This window comes from Meleagris gallopavo, chromosome 15 (genome assembly GCF_905368555.1).
Source record: "Meleagris gallopavo chromosome 15, MGAL_WU_HG_1.1, whole genome shotgun sequence".
NCBI lineage: Eukaryota > Metazoa > Chordata > Aves > Galliformes > Phasianidae > Meleagris > Meleagris gallopavo.
In genome coordinates this window covers 10,802,861-10,828,328 of record NC_139418.1, presented here as the reverse complement: position 1 = coordinate 10,828,328, position 25,468 = coordinate 10,802,861, and the positions used below count along the sequence as shown (strand labels likewise).

Genomic DNA, 25,468 nt, shown 5'->3' with positions numbered 1-25,468 from the left:
ATTAGTTTATACTGGGTGGCTTCCAGGGAGCCGTGCCGGATCGCATGGACACAGCCTGCCCTGCAAACAAATGGAGGTCCATCGGTCGGGACTGACAGAGCATCCCAGAGCAGCTGGTGTTTAACACACCCTACAGGAGCACATCCCGACTTACAACTGTTAATTGAAGCCCTGCACAACTGGAATCCTGCAACAAGCACCTCTGCAGGAACTTTGAACACAGACACACATTGAACACGTGAAGTGTATTTTGAAAGTTACATCAAAAATATATAGACATAAAATAAATAGATGGGTTGACATCAACACTACAAGCTGTTGCATTCCTTTCTGCTTGTGTGCTACAATTTTAAGTCTATTAAAATCACAGACTGATGTCAGATTATTTTCTTTCCTGCACCTCTTACAAATTATTTCACCTCTGCTTCTTTTTTAAAAAGCAGCTCAGTAAAGCCAGAAGAGCACTGTCACACCTCTGTGACACAACGAGCACAGGAGCGGCAAGCAAAAGGTCCGCTAATACATTTCTCACATGAGAACACTCAACTTTAAGTGCTTCCAGTTACAGCAACGCTGAGTAGGTACCCATATCTGAGACTCAGGTTCTCCACATGAATAAATGCACATCGCCAGTGAAAAGCAAGTGGGTAATAGCTATCAATTTTTTATTATCTCTGGCTGCAGACAATGAGACATCACTTCTTAAAAAAAAAAAAAGAAAAGCAAATACAGTTAGAAGTTTTCCATGCATTTTATAGGCTGTATCTTAACACACTCTGAGATTGAACAGATGTACCATTGATAAAACATCCCAAAAATACTTTGCCCAAGTTTTTGCCTGCGCTTTCCGAAGAAAAATCCAGGAGCTTATTAAATAACTCCAAGTTGTTTCCTAAGCTATGTAGTGAGATTTGTAAATTAAGAGAAAGATGTCATCTGGATGCTACCATGGTCTAAAAAAACAAAGAAAAAAAAATAAAAAAGGAGAGTTGAGGGATGTGAGCAGTGAGCAGTTTTTCTGCTTTAAATGTACCATTTGAGACAGAGGATAATATTTAGTTGATGTTCTTCTTGCTTGCCTGTTTATCCTCCCTACCAAGAAGTTCCATTAAAAAAAATGTAAAATCAAAGAAAAAAGAAAAATGAATAAGGTCAATGAAAAAAAAAAAGTATCAACTATCTGTCACCTCAGCCCTGCTACTTTCAAGGATCTGTAAAGCACTTCAGATTTCAGGCATAAGGAAAGAAAAATCCTACAGGTCTGAGATTACCCTCTGTAAAGGAAATACAGCTTGCGGATGGCCTACGTGTACATACAGCCTTACAGGCTGCAGGAACACCCCACAGGATGACATACAAAAGGCAAACTGTAAAGAAGGGTACCTTCTCATATCGATGACAGGAAAGTAACCCACGATGTGGCCACATCCTGGCGACTCTGCTGGATCCACACTTTACACAACAATGCAAGAACCAAGCTACAAATGCTCAGTAAGACAATATTAGTGAGGAAGAGCTGTATTCTGCTCTCAGTAACACATCAGCACTATATTATGAGTTAAAGGTTTGCTCCAGTGAGGTTTTGGACCACATGACACTCTGCAGATTCATCTGCTGCAACTGCTCAGCTCAGTTATCTGATAGATAACTATTGCTTATGATGTACCATACAAATGTGGCATTCCTAGTTATAGCTTACAAGTGGAAACATCACATACAGTTTTGTTGTGCCTGATATAGTTATCCCACAGTCATTGCTGGTTCTGCATCAGAAAGAACAAAACCTCTCTCTTTATATCATACCCCTTGAACAAGGAACACTCTGGAAACACTGCTGTGGAAATATGAGGCTCTGAACAGTCAGCCAAAGAAGTGGAAGAAGTCTCAGGAGTGGGGATGAGTTCAATCATGAAACGTTATGCACAGAGAAACAAATTTATTTCCTCAGTTAACCTCCACTCTAAAATGAACCACCAAACCCTAATGTTAAACCTTTGAACTAAAGATAAAGACTTTAACAGTGATTTATACACACTTCCAGCAAACCTGCTAAAGAAAGGTGCAACCATTTTTGTCTTTGCTCACTCCATTCAATTTGGTTGGGAGCTCAGATGCAGCAGCATTAGTAAGGGTACCAAGTCCAGTGCCCACAACCTTTCCTAATGACTCCATACAGCATTTCCCATACCTTCTGGATTTTTTCCACGGCCAGTGGCATTGATCCCTCAACGCCCTGCATGAATTGACACTCATTAAGACAGCTTACTGTTAGATTTTGGGAGCAATGTTCTTTTGGAGAAAACACATTTCTAAGACAAGCACGTTCATCAGGATAGGAGCAGACAGCTGCATCTCTCAACATTTCAGAGCTCCAAGTGCCACGCGAACCTTATACATTATATTCAATGCTCAGGTAGAATTAAGCCTTAACACGCTGCAACCTTTAAACAGCATCTGCACAGGAAACTTGCAATAGAGAAAACAACAAGTGCTATGAGAAAAGAAGGTACTCATATATTAAGTGTAGTGAAAGAATTATATGCCACCGTTTAGAATGAAACTTGCCTTAGTACATATTAAGGAATCACAAAGACTAACAGATCTTAGGCAGTGTTTCTGCCTCAAACTTAAAAGCTCTGACTATGCCCTGGGGCACGAGTCAGACCGCTCCATTAAAGCGCCATTAGGATTAGAGTTGCTATTGATGTGGGTGGTGTCACTGAGGACAAGCACCATTCTGGACATAAGATTCACAGAAGATTTGTGAAATGCCACGTCTAATTTAGTGAAAACTAAAATAAACAGAAGTCACAGAGAGGGTATATTACAAAAGTTTCTTTATAGTGATGATAAAGGTATTGGATTGGACAGGGTAAGCCTAATTAGAAACACTTCTCGAACCTCTGGGAAGCTGCCCACTGTGCTGAGTGAGCCAGCAGCAGGAATGAAAAACCTGGTTACATAGTTAAATTTTTTTTCCGATGTATATTTCAAACCAATTACAATATCACATATACATGGAACTCCTATGTGCATAATATTACGCCTTTAACTATTACTCCAAGGACATCACTGGATTATGCACCTTCTGTTTTCCTTTTTTTAATTTTACAACTGGGAACACTAAAATACTAAAAGCTGAGATGAGAAACTTTCTACATTTTACCACCATTAACAGTTTCCAGTGAGACTATTCTGAAAATCTGTTTAAAGACAAGATGTGGGGGGAAAAAAAATAATGTATTACACACATGACTATCATACATACAGTTGAAACTGGATCTTACTGCCATTCAAACAAATAGCAATACCAAAGGAAGTATATCTTCTAAAGAAAACGTCTCTTATAGGCAAGGATCTGCATGAATGCAGGGCAGCAGAAGCTGTACAGTACTGTAATACCTCGTACAGTAAGTAAATCCTGCAAGAAAGAAATACTTTAACCTTGTGTTATTCCAATAGCAAAATAAACATCACAATTTTATCTTCTAAGTAACTAGGTGTTTAGCAGCATTATCCTTATAATAGGCAGCCTTGTACAATAACACTTTAATCTCATTATTTCTGTAATTTTGTTAGCAGCTTCTTTATTTTTAGGAAATCTTCTGCATGTCTCCAGTAACTTATACAGTAAGTAAAATCACAGCAAACTTCAAATTGCACCATGACAGCACAGCTGCTGCTGACTCAGAATAAAACCTCACCACCTCACTTGGTGAAACAGAAAAGGAGGAATTTTTACAGTAACCATTTTGGAAGTCTACATCCCAAAATTCAGTACGATCATGTTTTATCAGCTCTACTGATTTTAAAAATAACTAGACTGCATGGTCCAACCAAAAAAAAGGATGGCATCTGAAAAATAAATAGTTAAGAAATCCTTAAATTACAATATGAAAAGTTTGCTTTGAATCCAATTAAGAAAGAACATACATACACAGCTGGCCATTTAGTCATTGTGCTTCTCTGGCTCAACATTGCAATGGATTTTCTGGTGAAGTACACAAAAATGAGTGTTTTCTCATGTGGATACTTTGCTACCAGCATAGTGGCAATCTCAACAGGAAAACCTCTGGACAAAGGCAGTGGTAACTTAGATCTGGAGGCTGAGCTGACACACTGCTCCTACTGCTCAAGTGCCAGTTTTGTGTTCAGCAACTTATTTCCTCCTAACCTGCCAGCTTGTCTGTTTCATTTGCAGCTGCAAAACTAGCAGTCTTCCACAAGTCTAGATAAGGATCCCTGAGCTATTCATCTAACTTACGGTGCTTGTTTTGGGGATATTATCCAAAGAGATTTTCAAACGTTTTCAGAAAAGGGCAATACAGGGGCTGAAAACATGTTTGAGATGGTAGCATCCACATTTGTTTGTTTTTTATTAAGGAATGAATGGATGCACTATAAAATACATGAGTGAAGTGAACACTGAACATTTGGAGAAGTGATAAGGCAGACACCAGTGATGTTTTCCCAATACTTTGTTATCTAGAAGACCCCATCCACAGAGGCAAGGCATTATGAGGCAGCCTCAGGAGGGAAGGGAACTTTCTTATTCCCATCACTCATCCTCTCTGAGTCATCCATCTGAACTATTTTTAGTATCTACATTAAAAGGTTTCAATGCAGCAGGAGTAGAAAGAGATGAGAAGCTTTGAGAATGTTGAAATGTTACCTTCCTATTCAATGTTCCTGTCTTAACACATGTCAGGAAGTTACTCTCAGCTACTGAGAGCTCACAGTAACATGAAGAGCTATGCAGCTCCTCAGAGTACAGGTTGCCTTCCCCATGCCCAGATGCTAGAATCTTGCTGTCTCTTAAAATGTTCATTAGTTTCCAGAAGCACTTTTATTTATTAGTTAAAAAAAAAAATCATTGAATATTTACCCATCTGAGCATGAAATACTTTCAGAGGGACATCTGAATTGATAACATTAAGAAAGGATTGTGATCCTCACAGTAATGCCTCCCAACCCGCTCGGGGCCCTAAGAGGGAACAGCCCAGGAAAGGGCAGCTCTGCTCATGCAGTTCTGCTGGCACCTCTTCCTTCAGTCTGAGGGATTACGTCGGACTGCTGATCCAAACATGAGTTTCAAGTATCTTTCAAGTTTCTTTTCCCAAATATAATATTCAGAAATCCATGCACCTAGTGTTACTAACAGTTATTCAGGAAAAAGACTATGTGCCCTCTGAATAAAAATGGTGTGAACTTGGATATTAGATCTGAGCCAGCACCTCTGTCTTTGCTTGGTTAAGACAAACAAAAAACATGCAATGAACTTAATGCATTCTCATTTTGCTCCTGTCAGTAATGCCACTTTTGTTATAAAACATGCAGCTTAGATTTAGAGCCTTACAGATGAAACATATGGATCTCAAAGACGAAGCCAGAAGTCCACATTCAATGAAGAAACAGATGGGTACCCATCTGCTGAAATGCCTCAGGTTACACGAAGGTAACAGCTCAACACAAGATGATACTTGACCATTTAAGCTTCTTATTTTTAAACCACTCCCTAGAAGCATTACAAATATGATACCAGACAATTTGTTACATGAATACTGGATATTATTACAGACCTTCCACGCAAGCAGCAATTACGCTCTTTTCGACCGACACCACCATCTTCATTACAGTAGAATCTGAAATACATTTCCAGCTTTTCAAGTTAAGTTTCATAATTTATGTGGCAGATGTGCAAGGCAAACTGCACAGAAAGAGATAAGCCAAGAAAAACATCCTGATGGCCACAAATGAATTACGACTTGAGGGAGGAAGGAACTATAAAGCTATTTCCTGTGCCTTACAACTGCTAATCACAAAGACTACCAAGTAAACAAGATAACCCCAAATCCACCACACAAACACCCCTTCAAAAAGGATAGTGACATAAGAATCAAACTGAATCCTGCTAGAGCACTTGGAAGCTTTACCATTTACAGAAACCATCACAATATAGCTGAAGCCTTCTGTAGAAGTTACCAATTGCAGCTTGCTATATTCTTCATGCTTTCTGCAATTGCTATGCTATTTTACAGATGTTGGGAAATAAGAAGCAACCAATTACATGGTAGTCTTCAAGCATACTTGTGCAAGGAACGAACACTTCCGCCCCTTAATTTAAGGCTGATTTCATCTCTCCACTACAGATTCCCTGCAGTGGTGTGTTTTTTTCATTTCTGCATTTTTCTCTGAAATCACCCCTTTGTGGTTTACACCATCAGATACACAGCTGCTTTAAATATTGTAATTTGTCAACAACTACAGAGCAGCAGTATGTGTTACTCCTCCAATTGGTGAGGATTCTGACATGATAATACCACCGACCGTGGTCTTGTACCACCTCTACACACAGTATCTTTTCATCTACAGACAGCTCTACTCCTGTATTTCTCCATTCTTCACAGAATTTTAGTTCCAAACACCCACCCCATCACATTCTCCAGTTAGCATCTAATCCTCATGGATGAGACATCTTCACTTCAAGTGCACATTTCCAGTTACATTTTGAAACTTAGTGCTTTCATTTTATGTACTACTCCATTCAAACACCTTTATTAAAAAGGTAAAATTAATCAAAACACTCCCTTTAACTTTACAGTGGAAATAATACTACAGTGCTTTTTAGAGTGTTCTTCAGTATTAGTATTCGGTTCAAATCTTTGTTGAAATTGGAGTAAAACTACATCTACATCATTCTTATGACAAATGAGATTCATCTTCAGCATGAAAACCAACTCCACAAACAAGTGAAAAGAGCTGCCTTTGAGGCAACATTTGACACTTTGGTAGGAGAGTTACTTGCTAACACAAACACTTTTTTTATTGAGACAGGTAACACATCCTTTGCAAGTTTTACAAGTTTCCCCATCTCCTTGCACTCCTCTGAGCACACACCTGGCTTATCAGATTTAAGCCTGCTTTATAGGCTCTATTACCATGGATTTCCAAAGGTCAGTACACTATACTTAAAAAAAAAAAAAAAAAGCAGCTACAGAGTAAAAAAAAAAAAAGTGGAATGACAGAACTTGGATAACTTTGTGTAACTGCAGAAATACACATATTTCCATATGCAATTAATTACTGCACAGCTACAGTTATTTTTGCTCACTTACACATCTAGTCTTCTTCCTACACTTCAGATTTTCCTTCTGCAACAAGCAATCTGCAACAGTTATAAAAATATTTTAAAAGTCAACTGCATTTCGTTACAGAATCCAGTCAGATCAGCCTTCCTCCTTCAAGACACAGCAGAAATCACAACTCATTTTCAGTCAGGTGCTGCATCGTTAATTTTTTCATAGAAGTGATCCAACCAGCTAATGTGATTTGTGAAAACATGTTTCACTTAGTAGTACAAAGAGCAAGAGAAGTGTTTGATTGATTTTCTGTAGAGTCAGTGCTTCTTACATGAGGAAAAGAGCAGTACAAAAAGTAAACCCCAATAAACATGGCTAGATTCAATTACAACACAAAACTAAAAAGCTGTTTTTCCTCTGAGAAAGAATAAAACAATCAGACTTCAACCTAATTTACACCTTCCAATCCATGGCATTTTCTTGTATTTACATTTATATAACTTCAAGAGAAACTTTCCCTGAAAATTAAGAGCTCCTTTCAGGTGTCTATAACACATTGCATAAGACTCCTGAGCACAATATCTAATGCTACTGCCCTCTTTGTACACACGAAGCATTAAGATAACATTTCCAAGCTCAGCTCAACTGTTCTAGTGTGCACAAAAATCCTTGGCAGACACAGAGCCTCCAAATGACTCCAGCCAGTGAGCTTTAATGATTGTTGCATAAAATGTTACTGTTGTGAGAGCATCTACAAGAGCAGCCAAATCTTAACCTTACTCAGAAATAAAAGGTAGCAGAAGTTCTCCAACAATAAGCCAGTTGTAGTTGCACTCAAGAGGAGACAGTCAACTGTGAAACTTTGCAACTTTGACTTGTTTGTATCTCAGACGTCCTGGCCCCAGCAAAGTTCAGTAGTCTTTGGATGGAAGAGGAGGATGGGGAATAAAATAAGTAAAAACTTTATCAGTAACTTCTTAAGACATTTTGCTAGTGGAATGTCGTAAGTAGAGGTCACTGCACAAGTTTGTCTCCTACTTCCAAAAGCCTTCTAACTTTCAGTGTACCCAGAGAGTTGTGCCAGTATTGCTTTAACACAATCCCCAGAGTTACACCTTCTTCGATAAGCCCTCCTTAACACTACAGCTTGTGCAATCCTGAGGTCTCTATAACTGCCGATTCACTACTTCACAGAAGGTGTTCCCCCAGGAAAGATTCACAGTAGGATTTTCTGACACCGTAAGGAACTTACAACAGTTGTTAGCTTACGGTTACCAAACTGGCCAAGGAAAACTTGCAGCTATGCACACTTGAAATATAATAGCTGAATCGTTACAATTAAAACTATTTTTACTCTGAAAAAGTGAATAGTGCCTGGCAGTTATGCACCCACGAATGGTGCACAACTATTTGGTACTGCCATTCACACCAACTTACGAACAATTCAAGAATTAAGTATGATTTGAATATGTCAATTGGCAGAATACTTGGTGTGGACAGACCAATATATACACAATAATACACTCTTCACTAGTGTCAAAACCAACCCTCCTCGATGGGACCATGCTTAATGATCCTTGCAGTTTCAGCTATCCTCTTCACTGCAGGCTGTGCACCATCAAAACCTTGCTCTAATTCCAAGCATTACTCTAAACACAAGCTAGTTGTTCCACTGGGGGGGTTGATTAAATTTTAAACAATGACATTGAAGCTTTTATCACAGACTGATTATTTGCTGCTACTATGTAACCTCTTTGGCACTGCAGCAACACATGTACTCCTGGACTTCACAACATGAACCTTCATCTGCAAGCATTTTGAGTGGGATAAATAACTCCTCCAAACCAACAGTGAGCACCTATGCCTATGAAAGCCTGAGAAATGCATCTCAGAATCTGTATGTATCTAGATGATGCATCTAAGCAGCAGGTGAAGCAATTACACAAAATACCTGCAACTGCTGCTTTAGTACAGCCTTGTGTCCTAGAAAATGTCTTAAGAGAGATAGAAGCTGCACCGCATTTTTTGGAGTGGGAGAAGAAAGGAGGTGGCAATAGTTTACGCAAAGTTATCCAATTACAGGCTCATTATTCACATGCCTTTCAGAGGAACTTGCTATGCAGGAGATATTCAGCAACACAGACAACTGAAACCAACATCCTCGTTTTTAAGATGAATCACATTATAATTTAGTCATCTTATTTCTAAACAGTCCAGAATTAATTTCACAGTTGCTGATGTTCATAAAAAAAAACTCTGAATATCTCATTTCAGTCTTTTTTTTTTTTTAATGAAAATGAAATAAAACCAGAAACTGAATGTTGATGTCACTATAGAAAAATCGATCAGCTTCTCTTCTCAAAATTGGGTCTTTACAGCCTACTGCTTACTCACTGCTTCATGCTGAAAGCAAGAATTTTTCCATGGAGCCCTGCAGTAACTGCTATACTCAACAACAGCTCTAAGGCATTTGCAGTGTTTCCTTTCCTATCCAATACTGAAATCCAGTCCACAACAGACCATTACATTTATCAGACAATTTAAGGATGATGTCACCCTTAAGTACAATACAGAAACATATTCCATGCAGTCTCAGAACTTTTTTCTTCACTCCATTACACAGAACCATAAACAGGAATGTAATCAAAGCCACTGAACCTTCTGTTTCAGCCTCTCCAAGACTATCTCCCTTTGGCTAGGAAAGGGAGTTACAAACCAAAGCCTTTCCCTCCAGGTCACCTTACTAACACTTAAAAATAAGAAATTCAACATCTTAAAAATTAAAATGGAAATAAAGACTTCAGTCTCCCAGGGAGTACTTTCTACTTCTTTAACACAAACAGAGCCATACAAGGACAGGCCCATCCAGTATTCTAATTCCTGTGAGTGTAAAACAGTAGAGCAAATTTGCAGTGTAACTCCACAGAATACACTGTTGGGCTCCAACAGTTTGAAGCTAGGGGCACAGAAATCACGGAGCTCTCCTGCTATGCTTTCACCTTTCTCCAGTTCTCTTTCAGCATCCAACAGTCCTAAAGACTTCTTGCTTCCTCTGAAGCAGGACATACACCTTCTGCAAACTGCTATTCAAACTTGTTCAAACACCTCCTTTGTGCTTTATGTGGTAATGATCAGCAGCTCCACACTTTCCTTCTCCCCCTAAGCAGACAACACTTCAGCTTCCTGAAACACATTCCTGATTTTCTTTATTTCCTTAATCCTTCCCTTTAACAATGCTGTTTCTTTTCCAGCATTTTTGAGAAGCAATAATCTTTTTGCTCTGAACCCCAATAAACTATTTTATCATCTCCCTATCACCTGCAAGGATTTCATTTTGAAATAAGCACAAGAAGTTTCTTATGCTTCTGTTGCTCACAAAAACACTTTTAACTTTAAATTATTGCTATTATTACAGAGTGGTTCTCAAAGGAATATCTTGAGCCACAACAAATGCATACCTCAGGATCAAGTCACATTTCACTACTTTTGTCTTCCTGATTAGTTGGTTGATTAAACTAAATCACCAATCATCTAAATATGCATAGTTCTCAGTATAACACAGGCTGTAACATGTATCCAACCTACACATCACTCATTGTTATCACTTTTCCTGTCCACCTTGCCTCTCCACACCCACATTTGGTGGGAGAACATAAAGCAATACAGCCCTCTTCCTATTCTTGCTCTGATCTCAATCTTTCAGCACCGAGTTCCAGTTTCACAGGTATTTGGACTGGTTGACACAGTTTGTTAATATGGTCTGAAAAAGTTTCCCTTGGCACAGTGCTCATTCATTCAGCCCTTCGTGTGTCATTTGGTGCTCAGCCTACAGCACAGCCTTGTTATTCAGATTTAAAAGGGGACACTGGCAAGAGACTTACCCCAAAGAGCCAAGGTTCACCACCATATACATCCGTCTTGTAATGAGTTCAGAAGACTGAAACCATCCATATCACACGTACACCTATTACCACAGACCCATAAAGAAATATTTTTCTCTTCATCAGCTTGAGGTTCTCTTAAGTCTGCTGGCATCTCCTGTTGCTTTTAGTGTAATTATAACAAAGTTTTGCTGACACCTGATTCAGGCAATCAGCAGCTGCCCCAGTATTTCTGCTCCATCCAGTATTCAGCTACCCTCACACTAATAAAGTGTTTTCTCATGTATAGGAATTGAATATACATGTTAGTCTGTGCACATTATCTCTTATTCTGCCAGGTTTTACTCTTAACTGCACCAGAATTATTACTACAAGGAAAAAAAAAAATGCACCAGGAAAGCAAGCATCAACATTTCAAAAACACACTGGTAAAAAATAAATACATTTGCAAAAAGCTTAAATTTAAATGATGTCCCTACAAATGACAGAACAACTTAGCTTTGTTTACTATACTGCAGCCACTTGTTAAAAATATCATCTTTTCCTGCTTCAGATTGCCCATCCTTTAATGAATTTGAATGAGCATATTCCTTTCCTGCAGTAAATCTATCAAGAATAAAAAAGTCATCACAATCCTAAATAGATTAAATTAGCTCAGCACCTATTTTCTTTTGTCAGTTTCCCATGAAGGCAGGTAACAACCCAGAAATCCTTTGCTATTGTATTAAGCATCTGGACAAAGTAACTTAACCTATAAGGAATCAGTGGTTAATAATTAACAGCTGAGTGCCCTTCTACAGCTATTCACAGCAGAATACCCAAAATGAAATGGGCACAAGCAATAAGAATGCACCATTCAGAGTAAGTGGAGTATTAAGGTATCAGAATTACAGTATTAACATCATTGTATTTTTCAAACTGCTATCTCCCATTACGTAAAAAGGGTATCTTGGCAAACAGATCCCACAAGTTTACCAGCAGGCATTTTTAGACAAACCAAGTGTTCTTTTTCTGGAATGAGTCTGGCAGATTGCATACAAATTAACTATCAAAATGCCAAGACACGTTTATTAGGGGAGGATAACGATGCTTCCTCTCCTTTCACAGGTATCATTTGTTAAACTGGTTTGTCCAGAAGATCAAGTAACTCTTACATCCTAAAAAGGTAAGAAGAGCTGTTTCACTTGCCTTGGAGCCCCAGTTTTTACTTCCTGTCCACATATAAGTGATAATTTCAAATAAAATAAAGTACTTAGAACAAACCAATTTCACTGTGGTTCAATTGAGGAGCAATTCATTCAATTCACTAACAGTAAGATTAGCAGAATTTTATGATCTTGTGTAGGCTGTTACAAAAGTAGATTACAGTTTGTAATTAACAAAAAACCTGACACTGGCAGTTTAAAGGCTAAGAGAACCTACTTTCTAATTAGCAGTCTATTAGCACTAAGTTTCCAAGCTGTCCCAAGGAACACAAACATCTATTTGGCAAAAAGAGACTGCTGTGATAATTCACTTATACAGTAAACACCTTCGAAGAGAGGGCTTCTCCCCACCTCTCTTTAAGTGAAGGACTAGCTAGAATAACTAAGTAATCACCAAATGAGGAATAATTAAAAGAGACAGCAATCACCAAGCTACCAGCTCTATTCACAAATACGTGTTAACAAGTATTTATTTCTCAGAAGCAAGAATCTATCTAGAGCAACTCCAATAAATGAAGTGTTATCAGAAGCCTTTTCTCTTTACATTCAGAATGGATCTACAGAAATCTTCAAGTGAATAGCGTCATTGAGCCCAAAATCCATCCCAAGAATCACAAAGGGATGCAGTTCCACACTAAAAGTTTCATCTTGAGGGAATACCGAATAGGTTGCATGTACAGAGACTGCTTCTATACCACATGAGGGATTGGTGACCAACCAACAAGAAAAACAGTTATTGTTATGAATCAGGACCAAGCAAACAAAAACCATGCTCCCTAACTCCCAGTGGGTCTCATTATTACAATAGATTCAGAAAATTCAGGTCTGTCTCATTACACAAGCTGAATACAATTAATATTTCTAATTGTATCCCAAATGAATCAGGTAATATCTATTAAGTGTGCAGTATTTAAACATTTAGGATAGGACATTATCTGGAGGAAGGAAGGGAAGAGTATATAACATCAGCACGGTAGTTATGTTAAAACACACAAATACACACTGAAGATGCTTCTGATTTTAAATGGCAAATCAAACACATCCAAAAGATGCAATCTATTTCAAATAACAAAGAATACCACTCTTACCACTTTGTAATAACTGAAATACATGCCACCAGTACTTCTAATATCACTAGCTACACTTTTAACTTGAAAAGAAAGCATCTTTCTCACATGAAGACAGCATAGCTGTCACATCCCAAGAGCACTTCCAGCTGGAATCGTTCAAAATAGGACCACACAAGACAGCTGTCTATTTCAATTTATATCCTCTCTTACTAATTTGGGACCTGAGAGCAAAACCCTGCCCGGTAATGCACATCCCCCTGCACAACAGTGATGCGAACATGGAAATGTTAGGTCAGGAGCCTGATATCCAAAAAAAGAGGAGCAATCTTAGCAAATCTCAACCGAGAACTTAAATTTGTCATCTTTCACAGAAGCTTTGCAAGCAACAAACCACTAACAGTGCAGTTTCCAAAATGAGTTAAGTGCATTATCATAAAAAAAGTCCCGCCCTATCTTCCTATCAACACAAGGGCTTGCAGTGCCATAAGCAGCTGCTTATGCAGCACATTGCCAAATTGAATGTTAACCACAAAAGGCGGTGGCCGGTTTCTGTTTGTTTTTAAGCCATACCAGCAAGCTAGCACAAGCAAATACTGAACTAACAGAGGCAGCATTAAGGAATGCACAGACTCCAAATGGCCAGGTATAAGAGCGGGACATTCTCCTTCAGTAGGAAGTATCACCAAGAGCTCCTCAAACTGCCTGTGAAATTGCATCCTAACAGTGCAGCTCAAGTACTTCAACTCATACTCTCTCCCGCCTCCTTTATCCCCAGCCACTCTTATCAAAATTCCTTCCTTTATGCCAGTATGAACATTTGTGCAACCACAGAATTAACTATACCAGGGAACTGATCCAGCGGGGAATTAAATTGGCAGAAACAACTGGTTAGCATGAGAGATCCTCTCTGATCAAGCAGAAAGTATGCAAGTGCCAGCAGCCCATGGCAGACAGAAGGCTGTGAAACCTCAGCCCACATTTACTCTGACTGTGAAACTAGTCACAAACCTAAGATTTTGTGGCTTCAACTCTGTTTCCATATTTTGCTACAGCACTGATAGTGTGAGATTTCAGGGCAATGACAAGAGGAGACTCAATCACATTTCCACATTTTGTTCTAAACTGCCGACCTACAATGTGATGCCTCACTCATGCTTCAACATCTCATTTACATTTTATACCCTGATTAATACACAGATAATCAAAATACTAGCACAGAACTGAGCCGAGACCTTGATCCATTTGACTCAGTGGCAGTGATGTAGGTCAGACTTGCTTTGACCAGTTTCATTTACTTACCAAGAAAGCAGAGGCCTAGTTTTAGTTCTGACAGGGCAATGCAAAACTTTGTTTTAAAACTACTTCAAGTAGATACAAGTTCTTGAACGAACACACACACACACACACACACACACACACACACACACACCCCGTTTAGATTCCCTGAAAATACAGAAGGCCATCACCTTTGCTAGTACAGAACACACTACTGTTACCTTCCAGAGGGCATAGAAGGGTAACAAGACATTTGAATGAGCACTAACAGAAGCATTACTTTAAGGAGCATGTTGATGAAATTGGTTGTAATTATCTTACACTAACTCTTAAAAAACTACAGCTTGTACTGTTTACTTACTTTTGATTACTCCACTAACCGAATATTCAAACAGGAGAATGATATATCTATGTACATGAGATAACAGAGCATGATACTTTCAGAGATGCTTATCACCAATACTAAATTATATGCCCCAAAGACTACAACTATTTTTTAATGCTGAATTAAAAAGGAAAAAAAAAATCACTGTAATGTTTTTTCTAAGTTTTACAGAGGAGGAGGAAAGCCCAAGGAACCAAGTGCTACGAGAACAGCTTGGCAGGCATGGCCACACTGCTGCAGAGCCAGATAATGTGAAAATACAGCTTTCCTTTGCGTTCTTAAGACTACTCTCTCACACTCATCTTCTGCTAACTGGGCAGAGGACAAGTCCTTGTAGGACTGGAGATAATAATCACCTTCTTGTAATAATGACACTAAATGCTGTTCTTAAAGCAGTTATCAGCAGGACATCTCTTAAGCAGCAATAGGAGGATAACTCATGCAGCGAGGGTTAACTGTCCCTTACATAAAACAATGAAAATGTTCATTGCTCTGAAGATCTTGCTTATGCAAACCAAAATAAATCTTAAATATAGAGAAAATTAAATGATCCTGGAACTAGAGCAAGGGAGTTTACAGGAAGGTCAGATACCAATGGACTAGCATTAGACAGTTATTTACCCTTTCACTGGATATATCAGATGACAGATCATTTACCATCACACTGGCTACTACTAAACCAGCAAAGAACCACTTCATTACAGACGAGCTCAATAGTTTAAATGGATGAATCCACGTACCACAAGAAAATGACCAGTAAACAAGAACAATTACAGGTACATTGAAAAATACAGTAGTTAGGTGAGAAGATTTAAACCCTCTCCAGCTTAATAACAAGTAGGATCCTACTTATAGTTCAATCAAACTTGAGCACACTATAAGCAATAAGCAACTGACAGCTAACTGTAAGACTGTAATTATAGTGTAAGTTACTGGTATGTATTTACCATATTAGTAAGTATAATGCAGACATTACATGAGCTAGCAGGAAACAAAAGACTGGCAGTCAGCAAATCTAGAGCTGCAACCATTATCAACTCATTACAAGTTAGTCTGACACAACTATCCTGGCAGTTTTCCTTACTTGTGAAGCAGGATTAATCCAAAAACCTCTACTCCTCAACTGAAGCACAGTGTCTAATTTGCATGCACTGCTTTAGGCTACAAGAGCTAGAAACTGCAATGAATATCAAAGCAATCATTCACCCTATTTTACCAAGATTTTACCATTCTCTTTACAGCTTGTAGAATTAGAAGCACTAAGGAAAACATGCTGTTCATTAACTAGAAGTTCTCTCCTAGACAGCTGTACTGGAGCTGATGACAGCAGTTCCTCCAGCTCTTCCCTTTCCACTGAGACCCATTCAAGGAGGAAGGGTTTCTAATGTAAAATCAGAACAAATTATAGAGGACCCTAAAGCCTAACTCCACAAATAAATTCTCAGGGGCATAAACGCTTCGAGCACTTAGCATTTGTACAAACATTACCATCAGTTCTAAAAGTTCTAAGCAAGACAGTTTGTTCTCCACTTAAAAATATTATTATACTTGGGCAATTTGTCAAGCTTGCAAAATGTATGAAAGCACAGCTTTGTAACACTTCCACTCCACAACGTGAGGAGTGCCAGTACATTCCTGCTCAGTCATAACAAGGTGTGGCCAAGAGAAGTACCAGCAAAGCAGCTTGGACTTGGCTATGGGGACAAACAACTGAAATAGAAGAGGGAGACGGAAAGAAAAAAGAATAAAATCAGAGAGATGGCAGATGTCATGTTCCTAATGCTGACAAGAAATGCACAGGCTCTCCTCTTCCATATACATTCTAGAAGCTCAAAAACTCAGTGACAACATTCTCACCCATCTTAAATTCAAGGGAGTATTTGGATTACGCAGACCTATCCTTTTAATCCTGTTATTATTTAGATGGTTTCTCACCTTTCCATGTGTGGTACGTGCTTAAAACGAGCTCTCACATTCTGAGGTTACCTGTTTAACAGATCACAAAAGCTAAAAAAGTAATAGTTTCCAACAAAATTGCTACAAAATCATCACATCTTAACACAAACAACAATTTAAACTCACTGTGACCTACATATTTGTGACAGAAACCAGTTGGCAAAAACACTAAGTTACAATCACACCTCATACTCATAGAGGAGTTACTTTTATGAGACAACCAACTATCTTAGCTAACTCTATATGCTTTAATGCTGTCCTCTGCCTTAAGTAAAAGAATTTTGTGCCACATTAGCAGTGTACAGTAACCTTTCAGGAGAATAAGAATCAAGAGATCCTGCTTTAGGAAAAGGGAATTTAAAAAACCAAAGAAAGATACGATGGCCTATTTTTCACCTGGCTACAAGACCAAGCTAATCTTCCTGCTCCAGTCCACTTAAAAATTACTTTGAAAAGGTTTCTGAATATTCCTTGTTTTCTTTTAAAAACGCCATGGAGTTTTCTTTGTAAAACTCCCCCAGAAATTTTACAAGGAACGCAAAGCACAAAACATACTTGTCTAACAAGATTAAAAAAGGAAGTTGCCAACTTGCATAATACTCTAGATTTCAATATCCAGGACTCCAGAAGTAGAATTGCAACTCCTTTTGCCCGTGCAGCTGTTTATTGATAGTACAGACACTTGATTGGGCTTTGCTGGTTTGATTTTCAAAATACTGATGCATTTATACCAATAGAAATTGGACGATTCAAGTGTAATCTGCTTCTACACAGTACTGGTCAGCTTGCAGATCCTAAGGCTCATGCAGCTCACACACAGTTTGTATGTAATGCTTACATCCAAGCTGCATCACAACCACAGAGTTACTTCAGAGCAGGAATGGAGTAACGCAAACACTGCTATGAGAGCTGCAGAACATTCAGGACTGCTGTTATCAGTCATTCAAAGACAAGGCTGCAAAACCCATAATGCAACAGAGCAGAGGCACAGCAGGTGACCAGCATACTTCTCAGCTGCAGAATGTTCTTAGAGCTCACACTCCTACCAGCTATGCAAAGCATGCGTGCTTCTGCACTCTGTCATGTTAAGATGCTGGTATGCAGCTCTCTAGGTCAGAAAAACTGGCTGCCTTTTGCACATAGTGCCTGGCCTGTGATGGCTGCACCTCTCTTCTGCAAACATAACCTAAGTCTATGACAACACAGAATTCAACAAAAAGCCCAGCACATTACTTCAGCAGTGACTCAGAAATGCCAGCTCACCCACTAATTTTACTTCAAGCACCACCCTGGACTTTTACCGAGCCACCAGAAACGTGTCATCTGAACCAAGTTTACAGTTGCAGAAGGAACAAGCTGACCATGGAGGGCTGCATTTGTACAGATTACTTTCCAGTTTAGCTTCGACCTACTCAGAAAAAAGAAACCATACGAGTGAACGTTTTGAAAAAGTGAAAAGCTGCCTTCTAAAGTTAAGTTACTCACATAATAAATGTGAAACAGAACTTATTCCATCAGGAAAAAAAAAAAAGTTTAGATCTACACCATCTAAGCTGCAAACTAACCAGTCAGAAACTCAGTCTTATCCCACACATCTGAAGAGTTCCTGCACTCACTGCTGCACGCAGTACCTGGCAAGAAACTGGAGCAGAAAGCGTTTGGCATTAAATCAGAAACTGAAAAAATAAAACTTATGACAAGAAAATTTTACTAGGCACAGAGAAGCATTATTAGTGATGTGGTTTAAGACCCAAAGGTCTTCAAAAATCCCAAAAAGAAATGAGTTATTACCATTTAATCACAACTGAATGAGGTACACAATACTGAAGGTGTGGAGTTAAATTAAAAACTAAGAACAGCAACATTAGCAAATGGGAACAAAATATAAAGCATTTTGTCACATCATAGGCCAATTTAAATCTAATAGTTACATACCATTATAAACTTTTTTGTTGAAGTAGGCTGACAAAATTAATAGCAGGTTAACTACGTTTTGTGGCTTACTGAACTTTGAAACCCTGAAAAACATTTCATACAGGTCCTTCACCATGACATCTCTGTGATTCAGGAGAGCCCTCAGCCACCTAAGGCCCAAATAAAGCTAAGAGACAGATAAGCAAATTGAAATACCAAGATGATAAGCGTCAGCAGAATGCAGAACCAATAGGTAAAGGTAACAGGAACCACAAAGAGATTAAAGTTTGAAGTAGCAACATTTCAGTCTTCTTGTATGTTTTCAAAAACCCAATAAATCATACTGTTTTTAAAGAAAGAGACATTCTAATTCAAGTCCAGTACAGTCCTGACTCAAGATCAGCAGTTATTGATGAGATAACATCCCTTAGTCTCCTTTGTAGAGGATTTTCTAAGTTCATGATTGTAATTTTGCCTTTAAGACAGAAGACATTATGACAAATCCACACCACGCACAATGAGACTATTGATTTTGACATCTCTAAATGCCATTCACTCTCCAGGCACTGCGCTTCACCCCCTCTCTTTCTAAACACACAATCTTCTTTATTTGGACCATGTTATTCCCTGAAATTGAGGTTTACTTAACAAACATTTTGATTATTTGAAATATTCACTTCTTACGCTTAGTTTGGAAATCCACTGCATTTTCCAGCAAAGATTGTGATGCACTGTCAGGCTCAATAACTTACAAAATACTCTTGAAAGTAAACAGTTTTAACATAGTGACAGTGTCACAATGCTACTACTAGACAAATTGAGGGACATACACAAATCTCAACGTTCCCTGGAAGCATTATTTTCAGTCCTAGAACTCAAGATGGGCCTCTATGGGTTACTCCATATAACGCAAAACAGTTAAGAACTGTTTAGACGTTTCTTGAAGGATTTGCTGTTTCACCTGTAGGCCCAGACATGATTACAACACACAGACTCGTCCAGTATGTAATCATCTGCAGAACTTCAGCAAATGACTCCTATAAGAAGTTAACAATTGGATGGACATAAAATGGAAAAGCACTCCTAGTTTCCCCCTAAATACATATTATTTCAGGAGGCAAAATGTGATCTTCATTACGTTCTTCCTACTACAGCAATTTTTTCTCCCTCGTGGAAGACTTTAAAGAGTGACAGCAAAACACAGCGATAACATCACAGCAACACCACGAGCAGGGTAACCACCAGCAAGTAAACATTGCAAATATCTGAAATACTAAAAAATGTAATGATTGGGATGGTGCATTTTGCACCTCTATCCTCTATCACGCTTCACCTCCTAGAGGCCCAGGGGTGCCGGTGACTGCAGCAGGGCCCGGGCCTCAGGAAGGAGGGAAAGGATTTGTGAACGTGGCAGCTTTGGAAGCACTCCCTGCCATACAGGTGGTTCCTCACACACCTCCCTCCTCCTGTCCGATTTTTCCCCGTGCCCAAAGCAGCACACGCCGACACTGAGGGTTCACGGCTCAAAGAGGCACGCAGTCCCCAGACCTCGACAGATAAAGCAGAGCACCTAAAGGGGAAATGCAGCTCGCCGGGAGCGCGAAGGCCTCGAGGAGCCCGGCAGGGAAGGCAGCCTGCCATAATGGGAAGGCCAGAGGGTAGCTGGCTGGAAGCCGCCGCTGCTCAGCGGAGCGGCCAGGCCTCGCCAGGAGGCGGGCAGACGGCACCGGGCCCGCACCGGGAGCGGGGAGGGACGGCGGCGAGGGCACGGGTCGGCCGGGCACGGAACGGGTGCGAGGCGGCCGCCTCAGCAGGGGGAGGGGCAGCGGCCATGTTGCGAGGGGAGACGGGGGGGAGAGCGGGCCCGGCTGAGGAGACGAGACCGAGCCGCCCCGGGCTCCCGCCCCGCCCGCCCGGCCCCCGCCGTACTCACGCCTTGTCCACCAGCTCCCGCACTTTCCACATGTTAAGCATGGCGCCGATCGTCTGGAGACCTCCTCGGTCTCGCCGCCCTCTGCCGCCGATCCCGGGAGGCTCCGCACGCCGCACTCCGGGCAGCCGCCGCGCCGCCGAGCCGGGCCCGCTCCGGGCAGCCGCCGCCTCTGCCAACCGAGGGACGCGGCGCCGCTCCCGGAAATGGAGGGTCCTGCAGCGCAGCGCCTGCTGGGAAATGTAGTCTGTCTGTCGGCGGGGCGGGCCGGGGAAGCCGAGCGGCCCCGCGAAGCCTGCCGGGAACCGCGCGCCGTTTGGGCGCGGAGCGGCGCATCTGCGCGCGAGGTCTGCCGGGAGTCGTAGTGCGCGGCTCTTCCCATAGGAGCGTGGCTGTGTCACTTCACCTCGCGTCACCTCCCTTCGCCTCCTTTCGCCTTGCCGGTCCCCGACACCCCAGAAAACACTATCATACAGCGCGGTGGATCCGAGTTTTTGTGCTCTCTTTGGCTTAGGGAGCAGCCGCAGCGCAGACCCGCCCCGCCCTCACACCGCCGCAGCACCAAAGCTGTGGGCAGCGATCGCCTCGCTGCCACGTGGGGCACGAGGGTGGGAAAGGTCTGTACAAACTGCTGTTAAACCGCAAAATACAGGCGTCAAAGTCACGCCTGACTGGACATAAGGAGCTCATTACGAAGTAGAATTCTGTCTGTTTCTTTACTGGTCACCGCCTTCCCTGAGTTTAAAGTGAACTTGCCGGGTTCACCTGAAGGCCTGCAAGAGGATTTCCAGAAGAGGAACGATAAGATAGGAAAGCAGACAGGAGGGTGAGGCACGTGCACTGGCTGAAGGAGCACAGTCCATCTGAGCACAGCATGCACAGGAACCTGGGATGCTCTGATCCAGAAAGACCAGGAACTGACAGAAACCCAGGGGAGAATCATGTACAGTAAGGCTTCCTCAGGAATATTAACTGATTTAACATGTGCCCTGGTTTCACCAGGTAGAGAGTTTTCACCAAGCATTGAAGACCGTCTTTAAATACTGCCTATGTGGAGCAGTGAACAGGCATTGCAGCTCCTTGCATGGAACTAAAGGAGTGAAATCTGTTAAGTGACATTATGATCAGGATTCTGAGATGATTTCTTTACATACGTTCACTTTCATTCTCTATCAACTTGTTTTCAATTTGAGTTTTGAATGAACATACATGACGGAAGATTTTCTTCTCAAGAGAAGTGGAAATTTGTTGGCTACTTCTGTTGGCAAGTCACAGGACAAAGCAGAGTGCCTGGGTATCATGGTTAGTCCATAATTTATTTTTTATATTCTTGATATCTATTTCTTCTTTTTGTGTTTTTTTTTTTTTTCTAACTACAATATTTATTTGTAAACTTTACCTAAGAGCGACATATAAGCATCTGCCTTTTAGTTTAACTGGTTAAGGTGACCACATGAAAAAGATGGATTGCAGCTTACTGGTCAAGTAACAGTCAACTCTTTTGATAGTTGGTAGCTCTTTGAACTGATCAGGAAAGCTAAGCAGCTGATCACCTGCCCATTTTCTGACATCCCTCTATCACTTTTTACATAGGTACTTTCACACCTTCTGTCTTCTGAACATCTCAGTTCAGAAAGGGAATCAAATATAAGAACATCTTGAATGGATTATCAAGTGCAGCATCCTCTCACTAACAGTAAGTACTACATGTTTATGTGAATAATGCAAGAACTGGTGAATGTGGATGGATTAGTCCCAAGATATATCTTTCTCATTTTCAGTTTTCTGTGCTTTGGTGGCTTGGTTCTGGAGTACTGATCTTACAGCTTTTGTTTAGGAATCCTGGAAGGACTTGCTTTTATAAATTTACCTGGTTGCTTTTTGAATCCTTTTAGACTGGCTTACACAACATACCTTGTGGTGATGTATTCTACATTGAACTATTGTGTGTAGTGCTGAAAAACACTTCTTTTTGGGTATTTTAAATTATCTGCTTTAAAGTATTACTAGTACAAATGTTATGGGAAATAGTGTATAATAATTTCCTGCTACTCCTTTCCTTGTCAGCTCTGAATTTTAAGATCTTTGGACCTTTTAGCACACTTTTTTTCACTGTGCCGAAGACTTTGCAGTATACACATTTTCTCCTTGATCAGAAATTGTGCCATAGCTTCTCGATTCTGCTCAATCTTTTCTGAAATGGAAGAAGAGGAAGCAGCACTGTATATAGTATTGTAGATGCAAACAGCCAAGTTTTGTTTTATGTCTTTTTTTTCTTGGTTCACTTTATAACAGTTCTAAACACAGTCTGCTTTTTTTGAGCACTGCTGAACACTGAGCTGATACTGTAATCTGCAGCACACCCATCATTTGTCTGTGGTTGTTGTCTATCTGAACACAGCATCAGTTTTGCTGTCCCCACTGTTGTGCTCTCTTCCATCACAGACTGGGAGGAGACATATCCTTGATTTCATATTCTAACACCAGGAAAAGCAAGCTGGGTGAAGACTCGTCCGCCCTTCATTGTTTCTATAAATAAAGTAAGGATGTTGATCTCCAGGATTATGAAAATACATTTATAATTTCAGTTTAAAGAATAAATAAAGTATTACAACTGGAGCTTTCAAAAGCACAATGTTTCTGATTTTCTAGAAATTTTGTTATTTTTAAATTTGGCTTCATTTCATGTTGGATCAGATGCAAATTTCTAAATGTATTTCTGGTAAGCTGCAAGTTCTCAGGTTCTGTAGTGGTGCAATGAAATTGATGTTATTTTCAGTACAGTGTTTTCCTTGAGCAGATATAAGGAGTTCACAGAGTTCTAAGTGAACAGACCTGCTGACTTATTATGGGCTGCAAGAGGCAGCTATCAGGTCCAGACTCCAGCCACACCTGAAGGTGCACATGTCCCCAAATCATCCCGCCCCTTCTTCCCTTTCTTCCCATCAGAACTGACAATTGGACTGAGACAGTTATGAGTCAGTAAACCATCAGGATATGGTATATTTGTGTGTTTATGTCTTACAAATCTTTGTTTCCACGAGAAAAATTACAACCTGCTCTAATCGTACACTTCAGGGAAAAGGGGAAAATAAAGTATTTTAGTTGCAGATAGGAGAATAACAGTACATACAAAAGAAAGAGAGAATGAAGCTAGAATTTAAAAGCAGTTAAGATGAAGGTGCAGATCTTTTAAGCATTACAAGCTATGTCTGGATGCAGTAATGGGGCAAGGAGAGACGACTGGCATTTACTGTCAATTTTAGGGTATAGTAAAATGCAGGTCTTTATGTAAGATTGAATGCAACATGACTGACAGTAATTCTGCCATCCCCATTCTGTCAGCTACTGACAAAGTGCATGAGCATATGTATAATTTCTGAATGATGTGAAGACACTTTCTGGTGCATAAGTAGTTCCTTTAAAAGAAAGATCTGATCGGTATACATAGAGGGTAATGCAGTTTCAAATCAATGCAATATTCAGTATAGCAGGTAGTACTTGCAACATATATCATGTGGAGGAAATGTACTTTATTATAATCTGAGCCATCAATTACAGGAGAAGCAGTTAGAGAAATTGAAATATTTGAACATTGCAGTACAGGTTTGCACCTGGCTATTCCAAAAGTTAATATGGGCCATTTGGTGCACAAAAAGTCTTGCATGCTCCAAATGCCTGGAGAGCAATACTGTTGTTAATTTCAACCATATTAATGCTTTGCAGAGAAATGCCCAAATCAGTGATTAATTTACTATTGAAGTGAGGGAAAAAAAGGAATGTAAAAAAAAATAATAATAATGTTGGGGCAAGGGAGGCAGTGGCAGAGACAAACTTCTCATTTAAAGCAGTATTTATTTTCATGATTTCATAAAGATCCACTTTTTGCCCACTTACACATCTGAATTCTGAATTCTGTAAAGTATGTTTGTTTTAAGAATTAGTCAGTAGGGCAGAAGGAATGTTGAAATAACATTCTGTGTTTGTAGGCTGGTTTGTGTACCAGGCTTCTCTGAACAATTGCAGCTTCTCCGAATCCAGTTTTGTCTTTGTGTAACACATCCCATATGCACAAATGCACCGTGTTACAAACAGAAGGTCACTAGGTAAGCTGTTACAGTGTTTCTGCTTCTGGTAAAAAATGGCAAAATCCTCCAGTCACTTTCATGGCTGTAAAATTGCCTGTGAAGCTTCTCTCACTCAGTGCCTGAGCATTTATCACACTCAAGTGAAATGAAGAGTCTCAGTGTGCAGGCAGAAATGGGATTTTGGCAATGATTTCCCCCTGTGGAAAGTGTGGCAAGAGTAAAAAGGAGAATATGGTACTTATATATGCTATTCTAACTGCGTTCCTTCTAAAATTGTCCTCCTTCTGCTTACTCTGATGTGGTACACACATTTACTAACAGCACTTCCATGTCCAGGACCTGATTCACTATAATGGAATATAGCATGGCAGGTAGCAAACTTCTTCAGAGTTTTCTGAGAAGTGAAAAAGATCCTATTTTAAGCTTTGCAACCACAACTAGAGCTGCTCCTTTTATGCTTGTAGAAGTGGGAGTGCAAGGTAAATGTAGGACTTGTCTTAGAAGAAAGGAAGGAAAACTGCCACGCTGGCAACTTCTTCTGTCAAGATAACACTGGCATTTCCCTACAGAAAGTCCCTGCAGGAGGCTGTATGGAATGTTAGTGTCAGTCTAAGTTCAGCCCTAGAATTGCCTTATTTTCTAGCCTGAAGGAAAAAAAAATGTTGATGCCATGCCATGGGTACAT

At 40.1% G+C, this 25,468-nt stretch overlaps 1 protein-coding gene and 1 long non-coding RNA gene across 27 annotated transcripts in view; one reads left to right on the top strand and one right to left on the bottom strand.

Annotated features, from left to right (window-relative positions):
- CLINT1 (clathrin interactor 1) overlaps nt 1–20,838 on the bottom strand; it is a 47,039-nt gene extending 26,201 nt beyond the window's left edge. The window contains exon 1 of one of the 3 annotated variants that reach the window (XM_085236311.1): nt 20,699–20,838. In XM_085236311.1, coding sequence (XP_085092437.1) covers nt 20,699–20,739 — 41 coding nt within the window. In that variant the 5' untranslated portion in view covers nt 20,740–20,838. Of the gene's footprint in view, nt 1–5,579; nt 5,669–16,830; nt 16,854–20,698 lie in introns of those variants that run through there. The other 2 variants (XM_085236312.1, XM_085236310.1) reach the window with 2 other exon arrangements.
- Nucleotides 20,839–20,936: 98 nt separating this feature from the next.
- The window catches only part of LOC104913264 (uncharacterized), a 351,168-nt gene continuing 346,636 nt past the window's right edge, over nt 20,937–25,468 (top strand). For all 24 annotated transcript variants that reach the window (XR_014886512.1, XR_014886494.1, XR_014886500.1 and 21 more), the window contains exons 1-2: nt 20,937–21,997; nt 22,289–22,391. This is a non-coding gene — a long non-coding RNA (uncharacterized LOC104913264). The remainder of the gene's footprint in view (nt 21,998–22,288; nt 22,392–25,468) is intronic.